The sequence below is a fragment of the Micropterus salmoides genome, unplaced genomic scaffold (assembly GCF_014851395.1).
Source record: "Micropterus salmoides isolate LMB-PRFRI ecotype aquatic unplaced genomic scaffold, ASM1485139v1 Ms_hic_scaffold_2, whole genome shotgun sequence".
Classification (NCBI taxonomy): Eukaryota; Metazoa; Chordata; class Actinopteri; order Centrarchiformes; family Centrarchidae; genus Micropterus; species Micropterus salmoides.
Window position 1 is genome coordinate 25,307,878 of NW_024041150.1, and position 11,593 is coordinate 25,319,470.

Below are 11,593 nucleotides of genomic sequence, written 5' to 3' on the forward strand. Positions count from 1 at the left end.
CTATTAAAGAACCGTCAAATCATGAATTCAAAATAAATTATTTATTGTAATACAGCAGTGAATTTTCGGTGGTCGTCATGGTGATGAGGACTGACGCGTTGCGCGGGCCCTATAAAGGCGGAGGTCAAAGTTCGAACTTCTTTCTGCACCTGAACGCTGACAGGAGCTGCTGACCTTTGACAAGTGAAACTCTTCACCTGTGGAAAAGTGCTAACTTGTTGAAAGGTGACAGACATTAAAGAAAAGATCTCTGCTGAACATCTGGAAGTGAGAAAGCAGCTGTTGCAGTGAGGAAAAAAATGGTCTCCAGTGGTTTCTGCCGTGAGGAACAACTGCTGACTTTAGGCATCGTCCGTTTGCTGGATGACCGCTATGGTAAAACACATTAGACCACATCTATATCATGATTAAACACAACAAAATATACTACGTTAAATCATAAATTAATACAATATTTATCAATATAAATATAAGTTATGTAATGTTGTTTGAAATATTTGGCCAGAACAGCATTAAAATAGCCTACTAAACCTACATTAAACTTGTTATCTCGGCATTACAATAATTAATTAACACGATGGATTTTACTGAGAGAGCACGAGGCAGATGAAACATTTATAGTGATTTATAAAACTTGCTAATTATTTTTAGGGGGTTGTCCAGGTTAATTTAAAGACAAAGATCGCGACCGCGCCATTTTTTAAAAAGCGCTAAAAGTTGTGTATGTTGCAGGCGCCATGGAAACGACATCAAATATTACAACTAGTCACAGGCAGACGTCTGACGTCAGTGTGGTCAACCTGTTGTTTGTTTATGATTCTGAGTCGGCATGTAAACACTGCAGATGCAGGTGTCCAGGGATGTTTGGTCCATAAGTTTATGGAAAAGTTAGCCTACAACCTTCAAGGAGTTTTTATTTTTACCAACTCATTGAATAATAAATACTCAGCTTTCCTTGTGCTCACTACATGATCAAAATATCATCTTTGGCACTTTGACGTCTTTGTAGTAATATACACACCTGTCCTGGAAAACCTGGAAAACATTTGACTAATTTTCCAGTAATGAAAAACACATGCAAAGAGAACAAACAGTAAAATAATGTCCTGGGAAATCTTGTTTTGTCCTGGAAAACTATTTTAACATTATGTTGCAGCAGCAGTCGACTCTGGATTTTTTTCTTAAGTCAAGAAACAAGTAGACTAACTTTTCTGGAAAAGTTTATTGTGGGAAAGATTTAAATCTCTACGCAGCACACCAGTCAACATGTGTGTTTTTAAATATGCTCGAGAAAATTTAACTGCTTACACTTTGATTAAATGAAGCTAACAAATAGTTTTAGAGCAGACTGTCACAGTGAAAGTTGCATTTTCATCTTTTCTGATTTTAATTTCATTAAATACAAGAATAGAAATGAAACAGACACCATATTTTACATGTTATTGTAAGAGAGACAGACTTCAGTCCATGTGAAGAACTGAAATTGTATTTCATTCAAATGTAACTTCCACCAAGTGTCATGATCTAACAGCAGGACCTTTGAAAAACTTTTAATATTTAAAAGATGTTAGTTGGATCCAAAGTTGTTTAATGTTGTGTTGTACAGTCTTCACATTATTCATGCTGAGCTTGAACAACATAAATAATCATAGTCTTTATGATCTTCTGTGTAAAACGATGTGAACTTTAAGTCATAATGCTATTTTGACTTCTTAATCTGGGCTTCAATTAGTCATCCTGACTAACGTGAGTGATGTTTTTCTTTTCTTTCCATTCAGCTGCTCTGCCTCGGCCAGGACGCGTTCTTCAGATGATCGTGACCAACCTGAGGAACCGTCCTCTGAGCAGCACAAGTGTCGCCTCCATGAGGGAGTCCATCCTGAGCATGTACCACCACCTCATCACAGGCTCCAAGGACTTCCCTTTGATTCCATTCAAGGGGTCCTTACGGACACGTCAGACGGCCACACCCTTCGTCCCCGTGGACCAGGAGGAGAGGGAGAACACCACACCCTCTTTAACGGACGAACCAGCTGGTATTTTGGTTCCCACTGCAGGCTTGAGCTCTTCAGCTCCTAATATACTGACTGCAGCTCATCCTGAGAGGACGGAGCTGGGGGCCCTGAGGGCCGACCCCAGGAACTGTGTCCGACGGATGGAGTTTGATGGCGAGACTGTGACCAGAGTCATCTCCACTGGGTCCCGCTTTGAAGGCACCGAGGTGACCAACCGCTGGAGAGTGAGTGACTACAGCGGAGACGGTCGCATTCTCATGTCCGTCCTCTGCCAGTTCACCAGAGAGTCCACGTATTGTGCACGGACTCTGAGGAAGAAGAGGAAGGGCACTGAGGAAGAGAGCAGCACTCGACCAAAGAAACGCCTGAGAGTGTGACTGACTTTTTATCGTCTTGCTGGCAGGGTGGCATGAAAGACCTTTAGTTTTTACTCCTCAGGGCTGGCCTTTGCTTTTGGCAGGGCTTGTCAGGCCCCTGGTAGCGTCTTGCACCGGGGCCCCTGCACCATATGAAACATGTGGTTGTCTGAGGGGTAAATATTGTATATATGTATATAGTTTGTTCATCATGGATGTAGCACACAGGCTCAGTGTTTTCAGTGCGTCTTGCACTGGTGCGTCTTGCACCTTTCTTTATTTCTTAGAGCTGGCCTGTGTGTCTGACGTGGTGAAACTACGGGGAACTCGGGGAGTTCACAGGTTGCCACTTGCCACGCTTGCAAGACACAAGTCTGCCCTGCAGCCGGGGACAGCAAAAGGACTTTAGATGAATTTCTTCCGAGTCTTCCGTTATGGATGAATGTGTTTTCTTGAGCGAGAAACACGTCCAGCTTTATTGTTGCCGACTCATCAACAGTTCAGATCAAGCTGCAGATTGCAGTGAGTGAGGAAAGAGACATTACAGCTGCAGGGACAGAGTCAAACCTACAACACTACTGACCCACCAATGACAGGCAGGACGAGCAGCAAGAACAGACTGACAGAAGAGGGAGAGGACAGAAACAGCTTGATCGAAAGAAGGAAGATATTAATTCCACCTGCACTTCTCTCCAAACCAACTGCAGCAACCAGCTGTGGACAAAGTAATAAACACAGAGCTGTTTGTGAAGGATGGAAACAAAAAGAAGAAGACGAAAGGAGTGGAGACTCGCTGTGAACTCGCTCATTTAAAAAGGTAAATAAACATTTATTTATTATCAGAATTCCTACATTTATCAATAGATCTACTGTGTCCCTCATTGCTGAAGTTATTAACTGTTATTCTTCTTATCTGCCATTTGTCTTTTACAGAGAGGAGAGGAAACAAGGACGACACTAGTCCAGACCAAGATCCGACAAGAGAAGAGAGGAGACAGCATGAACTGTGAACTCGCTCATTTTAAAAGGTAAATGCACATTTATTTATTTTATCAGAATTCCTACTGTGATCAATAGTTCTCCTCCTTCAGCCTTATTGCTGAAGTTATTAACTGTTATTCTTTTTTCTGCCATTTGTATTTTAGAGAGAGGAGAGGAAACGAGGACGAAGTCCAGACCAAGTCTAGACCAAGAGCCGACAAGAGAAGAGAGAGCAGCCTGAACTGTGAACTCCATCCATCCATCGTCAACCGCTTATCCTGTGTACAGGGTCGTGGGGGCTGGAGCCAATCCCAGCTGACATCGGTGGCCAGTCCATCGCAGGAACTCGCTCATTTAAAAAGGTAAATACACATTTATTTTATTTTATCAGAATTCCTACTGTGATCAATAGTTCTCCTCCTTCAGCCTTATTGCTGAAGTTATTAACTCTTGTTCTTTTTTCTGCCATTTAACTTTTAGAGAGAGGAGAGGAAACGAGGACGAAGCAAGTCCAGACTGAGTCCAGACCAAGTCTAGACCAAGATCATACAATGAGAAGAAAGGAGACAGCCTGAACTGTGAACTCGCTCACTGAAAAGGTAAATACACATTTATTTGATGTTATTATCAGAATTCCTGCTGTGATCAATAGTTCGTTTTGCTTGTGTAGGGCTCCGCAGTCAAGTTAGCATTAATAATATGCAACTTCCAGTTAGACTAATGGTTACCTCAGTTGAAGTCTCTTATCTGCCATTTGACTTATAGAGAGAGAAGAGGAAACAAGGACAACACTAGTCCAGATCAAGTCCAGACCAAGATCCGACAAGAGAAGAGAGGAGACAGCCTGAACTGTGAACTCGCTCACTGAAAGGTAAATAAACATTTATTTATATCAGAATTCCTACATTTATCAATAGATCTACTGTGTCCCTCATTGCTGAAGTTATTAACTGTTATTCTTTTTTCTGCCATTTGTCTTTTACAGAGAGGAGAGGAAACAAGGACAACACTAGTCCAGATCAAGTCAAGACCAAGAGCCGACAAGAAGAGAGAGACAGCCTGAACTGTGAACTCCATCCATCCATCGTCAACCGCTTATCCTGTGTACAGGGTCGCGGGGGCTGGAGCCAATCCCAGCTGCATCGGTCGCCAGTCCATCGCAGGAACTCGCTCATTTAAAAGGTAAATACACATTATTTTATTTTATCAGAATTCCTACGTGATCATAGTTCCTCCTTCAGCCTTATTGCTGAAGTTATTAACTCTTGTTCTTTTTTCTGCCATTTAACTTTTAGAGAGAGGAGAGGAAACGAGGACGAAGCAAGTCCAGACTGAGTCCAGACCAAGTCTAGACCAAGATCAGACAATGAGAAGAAAGGAGACAGCCTGAACTGTGAACTCGCTCACTGAAAAGGTAAATACACATTTATTTGATTTTATCAAGTTAGCATTAATAATATGCAACTTCCAGTTGGACTAGTGGTTTACCTCAGTTGAAGTCTCTTATCTGCCATTTGTCTTTTACAGAGAGGAGAGGAGACGAGGACAACACTAGTCCAGACTGAGTCCAGACCAAGATCGACAAGAGAAGAGAGGAGACAGCCTGAACTGTGAACTCGCTCATTTTAAAGGGAAAATGCACATTTATTTGATGTTATCAGAATTCCTACTATGATCAATAGTTCTCCTCCTTCAGCCTTTTTGCTAAAGTTATTAACTGTTATTCTTTTTTCTGCATTTGTCTTTCACTGAGAGGAGAGGAAACGAGGACGACACTACTCCAGACTGAGTCCAGAGTGAGTCCAGACCAAGACCAGACGACATGAGACAAGGAGACCGCATAAATGAAAAGTATGTATTCATTCTTCTTCATTATAATAGTTGAAGTTATTAAGTGTTATTCCCTCTTATCTGCCCTTGTAATCTTTCCTCTCATCCTCCTTTCTAATAAATGTGCATTTATTTTATGTTCTCTTGATGTTTTCAGAATGAACACCAATACTTCATGTGTTCACCTTGTTGCTGAAGTCATTAAGTTTTATTCCCTCTTGTCTGTTTTTATGTAACTCAAGGGAGGACGAGCGAGACGTCTCCTCATCTGCAGCAGCATCACAGACAGTTTATTGTCTCGAACATCTTCCTGTCTGTCATCAAGAAGACCAAAATCAACACTGAATTTATTCTTCTGACATGTGGCTGTGTAGTCCCATGATGAACATCATTAATGTTTGTGTTCAACCTGCTTTTTGTCCTTAATAAATAAAACATATTCACTGGACAAGGTAAAGTGTGTGAATAGTACTTTAAGGGTCTTAATGAGGGATTTAGTGTCAAATGAATTAAAAATAGCACATCTGAGTGATGAAGTTGGTTTAAACAGTAAAGTCAGCATGAAAATCGTCGTGTTCTCCCACAGGTTACATCAATATAAATGATCAAAGGGCTGTGATAACTTACATTGTACTATTTTCTCAGTCAGTTCAAGGTTAATGATTTTTCTCAACATCAGGTCAAACACATAAATGAAGAACTGAATACTTGTATCATTCTTCTAAACATTTAAATAGTTTTTACCTCTATGAATAATATGACAAGAAATCAGACGTCAAGAGCTGTACAGAAATGGGCATGTGTTTACTTTATTTTACTGATGGTCATGTATTTTTAAACCTGCAGAACTGTGCTTGGTTTGAAAGGTTAGGTTATGGCGTAAAGGACAGGTTCTCTAGGTAGTCATTGGTCTGGATTTACCTTGGCATTATACACTGCAAATCATATTCAGCGAATAACGTCTGATAGGCCTATATTTTGAATCCTTCCTATATTTCTGTCTTCAAAAATAAGAAAAACCTGCAGTTGTGGGATGAAAAACCCTCAGACCTAATAGGCCCTCACTTTTGGATGTAACTGTAACTTAGACTTAGATGAATTGTGGTCCTTTGAAAATACATTGAATACAAAAATAAAAAATGTAGGTGAACGAAAATGTTGACATTTATTTAGCATTTATGTTATTTACTTGTTTCAGTGGAGCCTCCCGGCGTTATACGAAAGTCCCTAAAAGACCTTAAAAGACTAAAATACACATTTAAGATAAATATAAAATTAGTAAAATACAATAAAATAAAAGGGATAAAATAAAGTCAAATAAGATCGGGAAAGGCTCTCCTATAAAAGTATGTTTTAAGAAGGGACTTAAAAGAGTTCACTGACTCAGCCGACCTGATTTCCTCGGGCAGGCTCTTCCAGAGCCTCGGGGCCCTGACAGCAAACGCTCTGTCCCCTTTAGTTTTCAGTCGAGACTCTGGAACAGACAGCAGACCTCTGCCCGAGGATCTCAAGGTACGTGCTGGTGTGTATGGGACTAAAAGTTCAGAAATATAACAAGGCGAGAGGCCATGAAGAGCTTTAAAAGTAATCAATAGAATTTTAAAGTCAATTCTAAAACATACTGGGAGCCAGTGTAATGAAGCTGAAATAGGAGTAATGTGGTCATATTTCTTTGTTCTGGTTAAAAGCCTGGCAGCTGAGTTCTGGACAGTCTGGAATCGATCAGTAGATTTTTGGGTTAAACAGGTGAAAAGGCTGTTGCAATAATCCAGGCGTGATGAGATGAAGGCGTGTAAAATGGTCTCGGTGTCCTTAAAAGTTAACATAGATCGAATTTTTGCTATATTTCTAAGTTGATAAAAACATGATTGAACAAGCTTTGTGGTGTGCTGCTCGAAATTTAAATTACTATCAAACCAAACACCAAGGTTCTTTGCCACAGGCTTAATGTGATTTACTAGGGAACCAGCAGATGGCAGTATTGATTTGCCATCTGCTGGGACCAGATGACCAGGATTTCAGTTTTGTCTGAGTTCAGCTGGAGGAAATTATTTGACATCCATTTTTTAACTTCACAAAGGCAGTTGTTAAGTGAACTCAGCACTCCAGGGTCTGTGGATCAGACGGGCAAGTATATTTGTGTGTCATCAGCATAAATATGAAAAGAAATGCCATGTTTATGGATAATATATCCAAGGGAAAGTAGATACAAGGAAAACAAAATGGGTCCTAAGACCGACCCCTGAGGCACACCATATTTAACTGGACAGAACGAGGAGACATAGTTGTTTACAGACACGCAAAACTTCCTATTTGACAGGTAGGATGAAAACCATTCTAGGGCCGTACCAGAGATCCCCACCCAGTGCCTCAGTCTGTCTAACATGATGTTGTGATCAATGGTGTCAAAAGCAGCGCTAAGGTCCAGGAGTACTAGGACTGAGCACATGCCTTCATCAGCAGACATTAAAAGGTCATTGGTGACTTTAAGCAGGGCAGTCTCAGTGCTGTGATACTTCCTAAAACCAGACTGAAACTTTTCAAATAATTTGTTATTTTCCAGTACAGTGAGCAGCTGTTTAGACACAATTCTTTCTAGAATCTTTGCAATAAAAGGCAGTTTAGAAATTGGTCTAAATGTGGGAGGGAGGGATCTAAACCAGGTTTCTTTAAAAGTGGGTTCACGCAAGCCGTTTTAAAATAATCAGGGACACAACCAGTAGATAGGGAGCTGTTGAAAACAGAGATCAAATGGGGCCCAACAGAATCTATTACTTTCAGTAAAAACTTTGTAGGTATTACATCAAGTGGGCTGGAGGACACTCTCATTTGTGATACTGTTTTTAAAAGCTCAGACAAGTTGATGGGATAAAACTGGTTAAAACTCTCTTGTTGCTGGTGAGGAACCTCTGAGTAAGAGGCCGCGGGGGTAATAGAGGCTCTGATTGACACCACCTTATTGGTAAAATAAGATAAAAACAATTCACAGTCATCATTACTTCCAGCTGAGGCACAAGGAGGGGTTGGGTTTACCAGCTGATCCACAGTCTTAAACAGAAACCTGGGGTTGTGTTTATCTGTAGTAATGAGTTCAGAAAAATAGTGTGTTCTCGCATCCTTAACCAAGTTATTGTAGTTAATTAATAAATCCTTCAGACTGAGGTAATGGACTTGGAGACTGGATTTTTTCCATCTGCTCTCTGCTTTCCTGCATTCCCTTTTTAGGCTGCGAATGCTGTCATTTATCCAGGGTTGCTTACTAGCTTTAGATGTAGGTCTGACCTTTAGAGGAGCAGTAATATTTAGTGACGACAAACAGATATGATTGAAGTGATCGACCAGATTGTTGGTGTTGGAATCAGACAGGTGTTGGCTTTGGCTCTGAAAGAATGTGCAAAACTTTGAAACACTTTGTTCATTAAAGAAGCGAGAACACACAGAGCTTGGTGAGGCGGCATGAGTAACATCGCAGCTAAAAACAATACATCTGTGGTCAGATATGGTCATGTCCACTAATTCCACAGAGGAAATGCTGACACCCAGGGTAAAAACCAAGTCCAGTTTATGACCATGGTTATGTGTTTGCCCTTTGACATGTTGTTTGAAGTTAAAAGAAGTGGCCGTATTTAAAAAGTCAGTTGCATTAACATTGGTGGGGTCATCAACATGAATATTAAAATCGCCACAAAGAACAATTCTGTCATAATTTAAAACCAGAGTAGATAAAAATTCAGGAAGTTCTGATAAAAATCCTCCAGGCGGTTTTGGGGGCTGATAAATTATAACAAATATGATAGGTTGCAGCCCTCCAAGTTTAAGATTGAGAACTTCAAAGGAGTTAAATTCATCACAGCGTACTTGATGACATTTAACATTTTTCCTATACACGCTCACTAGCCCACCACCACGACCACTGACCCTCGGTTGACTAAAACAATCATATTGAGATTACTGGTCTATGCGTGATGATGACAGGAATAGAAGTCTTTGGAATACCTGGAACCACAATATGTCTCTGCAGTCATGGGTTGTTTAATTAGGAGTATAAATACAGAAACACAAATAGAGATTATAATTATAGAAATATCATTTCACAGTTTTAATAGCTTTATTGTTTTGCGATGAGGTAATCATTCCAAGATATAACTTTTAATTTCTGGACTCCCTCATGGAGGCGACACTTGTGCTGCTCAGAGGACGGTTCCTCAGGTTGGTCATGATCATCTGAAGAACGCGTCCTGGCCGAGGCAGAGAAGCTGAATGGAAAGAAAATTAAAACATCACTCACGTTAGTCAGGATGACTAATTAAAGCCCAGATAAAGAAGTCAAAATTGCATTTATGACTTAAAGTTCACATCGTTTTACACAGAAGATCAGAAAGACTCACAGCAGGACTTACTGTGAAAAACCTTATTTATTAAAAACGTTTTCAAAAGTCCTGAGTTTTGGCCAACCGGCGGTGCCCGTGGCGTGGAATATCAATGATTCGCCATGAAACAGGAATTTGTTACGTCTCTAACATGTTAGCGCAGTAATGCTAGCTAGCTTTTGTCAAGTTTGACAAGAGCCCTGAACACATTTACAAGCTCATATTCACTCATGGTCATAGCGCCACCTATTGGCGATAGGGAGCGTTATGATGAACCACATTTTTTAGGTTGGCCATCTCTACTTCAAAACTCAGAAAGAAAAGTAACACATTGATAGTGTTATGTTGCAAAGCTTCTGAGTTTTCCTACAACGGTGTGGCAGCAATGTACCATTCTGCGCCATGAAACAGGAAGTTGTTATAACTTGCTGCACATGCTCAAATCAGTAGCAAACTTTATGTGATTGATAATGGCATTACTTTTATTGCTGATATGTGTAATGGTTGATTTTATATTAATATTTTTATGTGAAAAAAATGAATGGGTTTCAGGGGGAGCAGAGACTCAATTTTCTTCCAACCTACTCAACTTTAAGAGCTAAATGCTCCGGCATATGTGCAGCTACAGACTGCATTTGAGCTTTAAGCTGCAGAAAAGATGTTGATCTTTCAAAGTTGCATTTAGTGTTTGCTAAAAATATGTTTAGTTTAGGTCTCTGTTCACTATTACAATCATTAAAACGCAGAACAGTAGGGCGATATAACATTAAATTCAGTAGGGCAATGTTGCATACGAGTCAATGGCGCGCAGCCGTGAAAGTGTCGGACCTTGGCCAGCTGCGTATTCGAGGTGTGGCTGGGCAAAGGGTCAATTGTAAGTCACAGTCGTGTCTCATTGACTCCTGTTGTAAATGCAAGCTGAGTTCTCCCCTCTGTTACAAACTCTTCAATCATCCTTCCTGTTTGTGTGGACACATGACGTATATTTTTATCTCAGCTACTCAAGCTAAACTAACTAAAAACACCAAAACGATAGCTGAAAAGCTTTTTTTAAGCAAATGCATGTTTCTACCAACAAATGATCAAATTGCGACTTCCTCAGTTGTCTGTATAGCTTTGGGTTGGTTAGGTGTGTTTTGTGTTTGTTTCTGTTTATTCCCTGCCCTTGTGTTTGCTCTTCGCTGTAGTATGTGTTACTTTGGTCATTTGTTTATTAGTCAGGTTTACTTATGAGGTCATTAGTGTTTTCTAATCTTGTTTCACAGTTTCTATGTTCTTTACATCTGTAGGTTTTTTCAACAAGTCACTTATGTTGTCTGTGTTATGTTTCATTTTGTGACATTGTTCCTTGAGTGTTTCAGTTAGCTTTACTTTCTTGTTTTAGTTTGTAGTTTGTCTGCCCTAGTGTCTCTTGTCTTGTTTTACTTCCTGCCTGGCCTTGATTGTCTTAGTGGTTTCACCTGTGTGTAATTAGTTTCTCACTCACCTGTGTATTTTAGTGGTTGTCTGTCTTTCACTCGTTGGCAGTTCGTTTCAGATGTTTCCTTTGGATGTATCTGTGGATTTTGTTGTTTTGTATCTCCAGCGTTTCTCGTGCCATTGTGGATTTATACTTTTGTTGGACCTTTGGATTTGAGTGCTTAGTACTTTTGGACTGCTGACACATAACCACCTGTAAAGTGCAATTTATACTTCTGTGTCAAATCGATGGCGTAGGCTACGGGGCTACGCAGAGGCTAGGCAGAGGCTACGCCGTCGCCTGACGTGCACCTCAAAAATGTAACTACGGACCGTAAGATCTGTGATTGGTCGGCTGGGTAGCCTCGCAATGCCTCCGAGCCGACCGGAAGTAGCCCACGCTTTGAAGTAACATTTACTAGCGGCCAAAACGGCACAGTAAATCAATATATTTGACCATCGCAACCTGAGCAAAATGACTCGTTTCGCTATCAAAACACCACCCACACGTTTACAGTTTTACCCACATTTATGTTACCGTTATTATTTATGAAACCGGAAGTTAGCCTGCTCGGTCGGCAAA

General features: G+C 40.5%; 1 protein-coding gene and 1 long non-coding RNA gene across 5 annotated transcripts; one reads left to right on the forward strand and one right to left on the reverse strand.

Annotated features, from left to right (window-relative positions):
• Positions 1–209: 209 nt before the first annotated feature.
• Positions 210–5,633, forward strand: LOC119911536. 4 transcript variants are annotated; one of them, XM_038730442.1, is made up of 5 exons: positions 210–375; positions 1,779–3,188; positions 3,833–3,951; positions 4,880–5,203; positions 5,425–5,633. In XM_038730442.1, exons 1-2 carry the CDS (start codon positions 300–302, stop codon positions 2,390–2,392), a joined length of 690 nt encoding a protein of 229 aa, XP_038586370.1. In that variant the 5' UTR covers positions 210–299; the 3' UTR covers positions 2,393–3,188; positions 3,833–3,951; positions 4,880–5,203; positions 5,425–5,633. The 4 variants fall into 4 exon arrangements, 3 of the variants coding, with proteins under 3 accessions (XP_038586370.1, XP_038586372.1, XP_038586371.1); XM_038730444.1 differs by lacking the exons at positions 4,880–5,203; positions 5,425–5,633 and adding an exon at positions 4,118–4,216; XM_038730443.1 differs by lacking the exons at positions 3,833–3,951; positions 4,880–5,203; positions 5,425–5,633 and adding an exon at positions 3,305–3,398.
• Positions 5,634–9,271: 3,638 nt separating this feature from the next.
• On the reverse strand, positions 9,272–11,121 carry LOC119911539. Its single transcript, XR_005445906.1, has 2 exons — positions 11,039–11,121; positions 9,272–9,438 (listed from the first exon to the last, which is right to left on the reverse strand). It is a non-coding gene; the product is annotated as an uncharacterized LOC119911539 (long non-coding RNA).
• Between the last annotated feature and the right edge of the window lie 472 nt (positions 11,122–11,593).

Bases quoted from the DNA above. Each gene is read 5' to 3' on its own strand.
- LOC119911536 (XM_038730442.1), top strand. From the start codon at position 300: ATGGTCTCCAGTGGTTTCTGCCGTGAGGAACAACTGCTGACTTTAGGC. The intron at 376-1,778 runs GTAAAACACATT...CTTTCCATTCAG, and splicing joins TTTGCTGGATGACCGCTATG to CTGCTCTGCCTCGGCCAGGA.